The following is a 9,898-nucleotide window of genomic DNA, read 5'->3' on the forward strand; positions in this document are numbered from 1 at the left end:
CCCTGGGGGCCCCTGAATCCTTTCCAGGGAGTTTTTCAGGTCAAAACTATATTTGCATCAATATTAAGACATTATTCACCTTCTTCAGTTTCATTCTCTTACAAGTGTACAGTAGTGTTTTCCAGAGGCTACATGATATTTGATATCATAATAGATTGGAGAAGCAGATATGAGAATACAGCTGTCTTGTTAAACTAGATATTAGAGATTTTGCAAAGATGTAAAACAATGTCGTTCTCTTGTGTGTGTGTGTGTGTGTGTGTGTGTGTGTGTAAATATAGAAAACACAAGATTTTAGGGGTAAAATATTCTGTTAATATGTAACGAATCTATCACTTTTTAAGCGAATTTAACAAATTTTTTCAGTTTTTGCTTCTAATACAGTAAATATCAATAGATATTCCCCACATTAAAAAATTCTTTTGAGACCTCAAGAAATTTTAAGAGTGTAAAGCATTGTGAGGACAAAACATTTGAGAGCCACTATCCTAAACTACGAGATGTAATCTATTGTGGTTTATCTTATTCAGACAAAATTAAATATACTTCAACTTAATCAAAATAAACTTTAAAACATTCAAGCATGTATAATTATTTGTCGTTTTGTTAGAAAAAGTTTAAGTGATTAGAAATTGTTATAATTTTCTTATACCCAGAATGGCCTATATTTCATTTTAAAAGCATCTAGTTATTATGCCTCTTTTCATTTTCATTTGTTATAAAGTATCCTTTTCATTGCTTTTCAGTAGTTTGTAATTTCCCTCTTTGATCTATGATTTAAGATTTTAAAAATTCTATTTATGTGTAATTTTAGTGGATTGTGATTACAAAATGTGGCCTATTAAATCTTTTTGTTTAAAAATTTTTAAAGGTTTTCATTTAAGAAAATCAATTATTTTTACAGAACAGTTGGACAAGCTGTGAAAAGCCCAGATAAACTACGTAAGGTGATCTATCACAGAAAGAAAGTTTATTATCCTTTTCTAAATCCTTGTTACAAAAAAAAACAGTCCCCTAGAAGTGGGGGCTGTGACATGGCAAATAAAGAAAATGAACTGGCTTGTGCAGGCCACCTGCCTGAAAAATTACACCATGATGGTCGAACATATTTGCTTAACTCCAGTGATTCTGGTTCTTCACAGACAGAAAGCCCATCATCAAAATATAGTGGGTTTTTTTCTGAGGTAAGTAATTTTATTCATGCTATAATATTGGGTTTTTGTTTTTGTTTTTTTTTCACTATTGGGTTTTTTTCTTTGCCATATTCTGCTAGCAGAAAAATTTGCCACCCATTGAATACAGACCTATTTGAATAATTTTAACCCCCTGAGACAGTTTTCCAGATTAACCAAATTTGAATCAGTAGTTTATTCCTTTTCTCGTAGTTAGTGATATCTGAGATGGGTTGACATGATTGACAAGCTGCTATAAATACCCAGAATGGCAGGCAGTTGAGATTTACGGAAGGGAAAAGAAATCTTACCTAAAAAAGGGACCACCAAAACCAGTTATCCAGGCACATTTTGCTTGGCTCTCAAAATTGCTTAGTAGAAGCTTTGTTTTGGCTAGTCTGCTAAGATATGCTGCTCTTCTAGTTCAGACAAAATTAATTGTTCGAATAAGGTCAAGGGAATATTTAAGAGGGGTGATGAAAACATTCTAAAACTGGATTTTTGTGATGGTTGCACAACTCTATAAACTGATTAAAAATAATTGAATTACATACTTTTAATGAGTAAGTTTTACGGTATGTAAATTAAACTTCCAAAAAGTCATTTTTAATAAAAATGGTCATTGAAAGAATGCTTTGATAAAATTTGTAAACACACACGAGTTTATAATAGTCATTATTACATGTTTATTATATATATTGTAGAAAATAAACCCAAAGGAAAAAAATTATCCATAATCTTGACGTTTAGAAATAACAGTATTAAATTTTTGATGTATCCTTTCTCTTCATACTGTACATATTGTTTGATAACTTGATGTTTAATAAATTTAGATATTTTTCCAAATGATTAAATAACGTTTCTACAATTTTTAAATAGATCCATAACATTACATTGTTTATATGTACCTTAATTCCTTTAACTATGATTTGGTAAACTTCGTATTGTTTCTCTCTGGCATGACAGCTTAAAAAGCATTTTCTGTGGCATACAACCAGAAAAAAATTAAATTAAAATGATCATAAGTGTGTGTAGGTGAATGAAGATGAGCATCATATTTAGGGTAATGATTACAAGCAAATAAGATGACAGAAAGGTAGAAAATAAAGTTATTAACTAAAAGCATAATGAAATGATGCAAAAAAAACCCACAGTCTTTTTGTTAGTGAAAATGTTCTTGTAAAAAATTAGATCCTGGACTAATAGAAAGTTAGCAATGCTAGGAGAAGTGAAGGAAGTGTGTATAGTATCTGAGAAAAGAGGAAGGAAGGAAAATTTGACTTAATAGTGAATTATGGACCCTGGAGATTAGGATGGTAACTAAACTTTAGTGTTAAAGAGAATCACTGTCATACTAATTCGTTCACAAATATTTGAGGGTTCCTACTGTGTAATGAATTCTAAAATCTTGAGGAAATAGATTGGTGGGTAAAAAACGTATACTGCCACTACTTTCATGTAGTTGTAGAAGTGGTGAGACCAACACTAATCAAATAATCATAAAAGCTGCATACCTTGAAGGAAAAGAACATATAACTATATAACCCAGAAATCTGTCCTGATTTCTCGACAGATTAACCCAGGAGGTTCTTCAATTGAACGGAGGGAATAAACATATTAAGTGCAAATGTATTTTTTAAAAAGTTTCAATTGTGTATTTGAATTAGTGCCACAGTATAAGACATTTTTTCAAGGCCCTATTTTTACTTTGCTCTCTGATTTTGACTGTTATACTTTCCACAAACCTTTCTTAGCCTCACACTCAACTAATAGATTTATTGATTGTTCTTTTGTTGTTTTAGACCCTTTTTCTTGATTGACGAGTGCCTCCTCTAAAAACCTATATTTAAAAATGATGCCATATTATTTTGTCAAATTTCAAATATATGTAATCTTTGATCTAGCTGTTCCAGTTCTATAGTGAACCCTACAGAAGTATTTGTACAAGTGCACATATTTATATACACAAGATGTTCATTGCATAGTTTTAATAGGGAAAAACCAGAATCAATCTAAATAGATCATGGTACATAAAGACTGGATGGAGTATATGTAATTGTTTTTTAAAAATTATGTTCATCTATGTTTTGACATTGAAAAAATATTTTCGTAATACTTATATGTAAGTGAAAAAGCAAGGTTTTCAAAAATATAGGTATTACAATATTTTAGTTTTACATGTACCTAATTTGTCCTTGTCTAGAAAGTGGTTTGGAAAGATACATACCAGTCTATTAATGGCGATTACTTCTGGGCACTGATATTAGATGTTTTTGTGGGTAGGTAGATAATATTTACTTTTAATTTCATGCAGTTCTGCATTATTTAAACTTTTTACAACAGGAATATATTACTTTATAATATAGAAAAAAATGAGTGAGTGAATGAATTTAAATACCATGTTTCCCCAAAAATGAGACCTAGCCAGACAATCAACTCTAATGCGTCTTTTGGAGCAAAAATGAATATGAGACCCGGTCTTATATTAGATGCAGCCTTATATTATAGTAAACTAAGACCGGGTCTCATATTCATTTTTGCTCCAAAAGACGCATTAGAGCTGATTGAAACAGGGTACTTGTCACAGAACCGAATTTTTGTTGTTCCCTTCTCATGCTATTCAGTAAGTAATGACGAGCCTGTGTATTTACCTTTTATCTATATTATAAATTGAATCATAGGTTTATAGGTGGGTTAAAAATAATTTATTTCATAAATTACTGAGATTCAAAAGAAAAATAGTAGCAAATAAGAAAAAGTTTTGGTAAAAAATAAATAGGTCCTAAATTTATTCAGATCATTCATTTACTATGTTCAACAGCAATATTTTTTTGTATGGACTAGTAAAAAGAGTCACCTTTGTATAATTTTAAAATATGTCTATCAGAATAATTCAGTTGAAAAAATGGTTTTATATTATGTTTCAATGTGCTTTTTAAGAAATTAAGATTACTTTCTTTCAGGTTTCTCAGGACCATGAAACGATGGCACAAGTTTTGTTCAGCAGGAATTTGAGATTGAATGTAGCTTTAACTTTCTGGAAAAAGAGAAGTATAACTGAACTTGTAGCTTATTTGGTGAGGTAAGTGTGACCTTTTATGCTTTTTGTTCAATAAAAGTAATTTCCAATGGGCTATCTAGAAATGCCTCCTCTTTTTTATGTTATTAGTGGCTAAAATTTTAAACTTCTTTGTTTAGCTCCAGTAGAGACAATATGGTTTAAATTACATTCATTACTAGTCTAAGAGTAACCAAAATACAGAAAACCATCTGTTCTGTCAGACTGAACAAAGCTGTTACCTTCTCTAAGATTCTTATCTATAAAATGAAGCGATACCAATGTGGGAAAACTAACCCTTTAAAAATCCCCTTTGAGTGAAAATGTTAAACATTACCTTCCTCACTGTATTGAAGTCCCCTCTCAGATGTTACCTTATTGAGGCCTTCCTTGACAGCTTCTCTAAAAGTACATATTTCTTCACTCCCTATATCTCTTTTTTGTTTTGTTTTTCTCATAGCACTTACCATCATCAATATGTTCTGTATATTTCACTTATTTATTTGTTTATTGTCTGTCTGCTTTCTCCCCCCACCCTCAAAATACACTCACACACATTAGAATGCAAGCCCTATCTCTGTTTACTTCTGCACCCCTAGCACCTGGCTCATCAGAGACACTTGGGATTATTTGTTGAATGAATGGGTTTCTCAAAAGCAATGTGAAGGTCATCATATGAAAGTACATGAGCAAATCAGCTTTCTGAGCAGTGCTATTCTTTTTGTACCCACAGGATAGAAGACCTTGGAGTGGTGGTGGATTGCCTTCCTGTGCTTACCAATAGGTAAAAAGAATATTTTTTAGAAAATAAGTAAGTTTACAGAAGGACAAATTATGGCCTGTTCGTATTTTTTATACCTTACTATTTCTTTAGTTTACAGGAAGAAAAACAGTACATCTCACTTGGTTGCTGTGTAGACTTGTTGCCGCTAGTAAAGTCACTACTTAAAAGCAAGTTTGAAGAGTAAGTGGTAATCTGCATCTCAATTCAATTCTCTCTTCCAGCATCCTTGATTTTGTGCCTTGTGAGTGCATCGTAGTAGACTGAACTCCATGAGACATACATGGTTTTTATTTTCAAGTTGCTTATAGCCTAATTAGGAAAAGAAGTGACTAGAGAACAATTACAAAAGCATCTATAAGCAAGTTACAAAAAATACAGTTTTGTGAAAGTAGTGAAATAAATTTTTTAAAGAGGGAAAGTGTGTGTGTGTTGAGTAGGGGAGAGTATCTTCTTTTGTAAAAGCTTCTTGGATGAAAACACTTGAATTTTATAACAAAATGTCATTTCAGGTATATAATAGTTGGCTTAAACTGGCTTCAAGCAGTCATAAAAAGGTGGTGGTCAGAACTATCTTCCAAAACAGAAATTATAAATGATGGGTGAGTATACATTTAAAGATAACCTCATGCTACTAAAAATTTTTTCAGAAAAGCAGCTTGATTAAACTTGGTGATGTTTTTATTCCATGATCATCAGTATATAATATTCTCTTCATTTTCAAAGAAATATTAAATTAGGATTAAATTAGGATACTGTCCATGTGAAAATTACACATGGAAGTTGAATTCCACAGACCAGTAACCCCCTGTATCTCTTTTAGGAGAGCCCTACTTTTCATTTTAGAAGGCAAGAGCACTGCAGTAGTTTAACCCTCATGTTCATTATAATGAGTATATATATGTATATATATGTATATAATGAGTAAGGGAGAGAGAAGGAGATGGCCTTTAGTGGAGCAGGTAATGAGGCATCCTGCAGGGTCCTTTGGCTACCTAGGCATTCACCTGAGAATCCACTGTAGATGATTACAATTCTAAAACCTATATTATAATCATTACAATTTGTGTATTGCCTCGATGTGAAAATGTGTGGGTATTCTACTAAATGAGCCAGATTATCATGAAGAAACAAAACAACTCCCAACAATCTTCTTAAAGTTTGTAGTTTTCTTTTTAGTCTCTCAAAATTTCACACTTCATATACAAGAACAGGTGTTCAAATGCTTCCAATGCCTCGTTTTCTTACTTGGATTAACAACTATGTAACCTTTAATTTCCATGATTGGTATGTACTATTTTAAAGAGTTGCTTGATTTCAAATAGTATAATTTTCTCTGATAAATACTTGAAAAATTTTAAATTTTTGATTAAAAATATTTACTACCAAAATCCATATTGTATATTTATATTCTAATTTTTCTTTTTTTTTCCTAGAAATATTCAGATTTTAAAAGAACAATTAAGTGGATTGTGGGAGCAAGAAAACCATCTTACTTTGGTTCCAGGATATACTGGTAATATAGCTAAGGTAATCTATATTTAAGTTCTAAAATTTAAGGTTAAAATCAATATTTAAGCTTAATTAAAATATAGAAATAATATTATACATTAATATAATACAGTAGTATTGTACATTTTTAAATGACTTCTTCCAAATCTTTAGGCAGAATAATTCAGTACTCATAAGGTCTAAAGTCAGTTTCATATTTGCAAATGTCTTCTGGATACGAATGTGACTTTGGCAGGGAACACAAGAATTATTAGCCATTGAATGTGTTTCAGATACAGCCACAAAAATAATGTGCTAGAGGTTATTTAATAACCTCGTTCCAATTAAATAAAAATATTTGAAAAAACGTTAAAAATCCAGGTAAGGAAGGCATCCAAAAGACCAGTGACACTCAGGAAAGGAAGCAAGAGGTGAGGAATACAATTAAATGACTTGGGGGTATGATTTTTTTAGTTGGCTTTTGCTAATACCATGCTCTTTGGGAAAGAAAATGGTTCAAATCACAGTATGATTTGACATTGATATTTATTGATTTTCTTACCTCTTAAAGGAAAAGGTACATTGATTTTCTTACCCCTTAAAGGAAAAGGTACATTGTTAGCTTGGATATTAATATTAAAACTCCAGAAAACACTGGTATATAAAATACATGTAATTGCAGAAAAGAATGTCATTAAGAAATATTTCCATCCTTTTACTGAGCAAACTGCTATCATCAGTGTACTTTAGCCAGAAATATAAAACCATTCTTCGGTTTAAAAAAAATACAATATTCTAAGTAAGAGGATTTATGTTACGGACTAACGTGTAAAAATCTTCTGGGATACTTTCAAGAAAAGAAGGAAAATGGTATATCAACCAAGTGTGTTACCACTGTTTATAATTATACTTTGTAGAATTCTTTTTGTTTTTAATTAAATTTATTGGCATGACAATGGTTAGTAAAATTACATATGTTTCAAGTGTACAATTCTGTAATACATCATCTATATCTCACATTGTGTGTTTGCCACCCACAGTCAGTTCTCCTTCCATCACCATATATTTGACCCCCTTTACCCTCTTCTACCATCGTCCTACCCTTACCCTCTGGTAACCACTAAACTGTTGTCTGTGTCTCAGTTTTTCTTTCTTTCTTTATCTTATTCCTTTGTTGCATTCAGTTTTATATCCTACGTATCAGTGAAGTCATATGATTCTTGACTTTTTCTATCTGACTTACTTTGCTTAGCATAATAATCTCAAGATCCATCCATGTTGTCACAAATGACAGTATTTCATCTTTTCTTATGGCAGAGTAGCACTCCATTGTGTATATATACCACAATCTTCTTTATCCAATCACCTATCGAAGGACACTGGTTATTTCCATGTCTTGGCCACTGTAAATAAAGCTGCAGTGAACATTGGAGTACATATGTATACCTTTATAATAAATGTTTTCAGATTTCTTGGGCATATACCCAGGAGAAGGATTGCTGGGTCATATGGTAATTCTATTCTTAATTTTTTGAAGAACTTCCATACAGTTTTCCATAGTGGCTGCACCAATCTACATTCCTACCAACAGTGTATGAGGGTCTCTTTTTCTCCACAGCCTCTCCAACACTTATTATTTGTCTAGCCATTCTAATAGGTTGAGGTGATCTCATTGTGGTTTTGATTTTCATTTTCCTAATAGCTAGTGAAGTTGAGCAGTTTTTCATTTATCTGTTGGCCGTCTATACGTCTTCTTGGGAGAAGTTTCTGTTCATGTCCTTTGCCCATTTTTTAATTGGATTGTTTGTCTTTTTGTTGTTGAGTTGTATGCGCTCCTTATATATTTTGGATATTAGCTCCTTATTGGAGGCATTGTTTGCAGATATCTTCTCCCATTTGGTTGGTTGCCTCTTTGTTTTGTTGACGGTTTCTTTTGTTGTGCAGAAGCTTTTTAGTTTGATATAGTCCCTTTCATTTATTTTAGCTTTTATTTCCCTTGCCTTTGAGGTCAAATTCATAAAATCCTCTTTGAACCCAAGGTCTGTAAGTTTAGTACCTATGCTTTCTTCTGTGCAGTTTATTGTTTCAGGTCTTATGTTTTGGTCTCTGCTCCATTTTGAATTAATTTTGGTACATGGTGACAGATAGCAATCTAGATTCATTCTTTTGCACGTGGCTTTCCAATTTTCCCAGCACCATTTATTTAAGAGGCTTTCTTTTCTCCATTGTATGTTTTTGTCTCCTTTGTCAAAAATTATCTGTCTATATTTATGTGGGTTTATTTCTGGATTTTCAATTCTATTCCATTGGTCTGTGTGTCTGTTTTTCTGCCAATACCATACTGTTTTGATTATTGTTGCCCTGTAGTACAAGCTGAAGTCGGGGAGTGTGATACTTCCAGCATTGTTCTTTTTTCTTAGGATTGCTTTGGCTCTTCAGGGTCTTTCGTAATTCTATACAAATCTGATGATTTTTTGTTCTATTTCTTTAAAAAATGCCATTGGGCTTTTGATGGGGATTGCATTAAATGTGTATATTGCTTTGGGTAATATGGCCATTTTAGCTATGTTGATTCTTCTAGTCCATGAACCCGGAATATTTTCCATTTATTTGTATCTTTGATTTCTTTTAAAAATGTCTTACAGTTTTCAGTGTACAGGTCCTTCACGTCATTGGTTAAGTTTATTCCTAGGTATTTTATTCTTTTTTTTTGCAAATGTAAAAGGAATTGTTTTTTTAAATTTCTTTTTCTGAAATTTCATTGTTAGTATATAGAAATGCAGTGGAGTTTTGTACACTGATTTGTACCTGGCAACTTCACTGTACCCGTTTATTGTTTCTGATAACTTTTTGGTGGAGTCTTCAAGGTTTTCTAAATAAAGAGTACTTTGTAGAATTCTTAACGATGAAGAAAATCTTATAAACAGAAATCAGTTTCTCAGAAGTGTTTTTCTGTTGTATTTTTCATAATTGGGGTGGGGAAATAAAGTAAAAGCTGATAGAAAATGGAACTTTTATTTTATTAATTTTCTTAATTAAGTTAATTTTTTTATTAGTTTCAGGTACACAAAACAATGTAACAGTTAGACATTTATCATTTATATCCCTCACACTGTGTCAACCCCCCTCCCCCCATCCACTACCCCTCTGACATCGCACACAACCATTATATTTTCACTGTCTCTGGTCCTAATACTGTACTCCGCTTCTTGTAACTCTCTCTCTCTATATATATATATCTATATATCTATATATCTATAAATAGATATATAGATATATATATAAAATTATAGTTGGCATTCATTATTGTTCAGCTTCAGGTGTACAGTGCAGTGATCAGGCATCTACATCATCCCTGAGGTGGTCTTTCTAATGAGTCAACTGTCCATCGAATAC

At 31.9% G+C, this 9,898-nt stretch overlaps 1 protein-coding gene across 6 annotated transcripts in view; it reads left to right on the plus strand.

The window, feature by feature from the left end:
* KATNBL1 (katanin regulatory subunit B1 like 1) overlaps positions 1-9,898 on the plus strand; it is a 66,776-nt gene that overhangs the window by 26,593 nt on the left and 30,285 nt on the right. For 3 of the 6 annotated variants that reach the window (XM_081049086.1, XM_081049083.1, XM_081049084.1), the window contains exons 4-9: positions 905-1,184; positions 4,136-4,254; positions 4,964-5,014; positions 5,105-5,194; positions 5,524-5,613; positions 6,448-6,541. In XM_081049086.1, coding sequence (XP_080905212.1) covers positions 905-1,184; positions 4,136-4,254; positions 4,964-5,014; positions 5,105-5,194; positions 5,524-5,613; positions 6,448-6,541 — 724 coding nt within the window. The remainder of the gene's footprint in view (positions 1-904; positions 1,185-4,135; positions 4,255-4,963; positions 5,015-5,104; positions 5,195-5,523; positions 5,614-6,447; positions 6,542-9,898) is intronic. The other 3 variants (XM_081049087.1, XM_081049085.1, XM_081049088.1) reach the window with 2 other exon arrangements.

The sequence above is a fragment of the Rhinolophus hipposideros genome (genome assembly GCF_964194185.1).
Source record: "Rhinolophus hipposideros genome assembly, chromosome: 5".
Classification (NCBI taxonomy): domain Eukaryota; kingdom Metazoa; phylum Chordata; class Mammalia; order Chiroptera; family Rhinolophidae; genus Rhinolophus; species Rhinolophus hipposideros.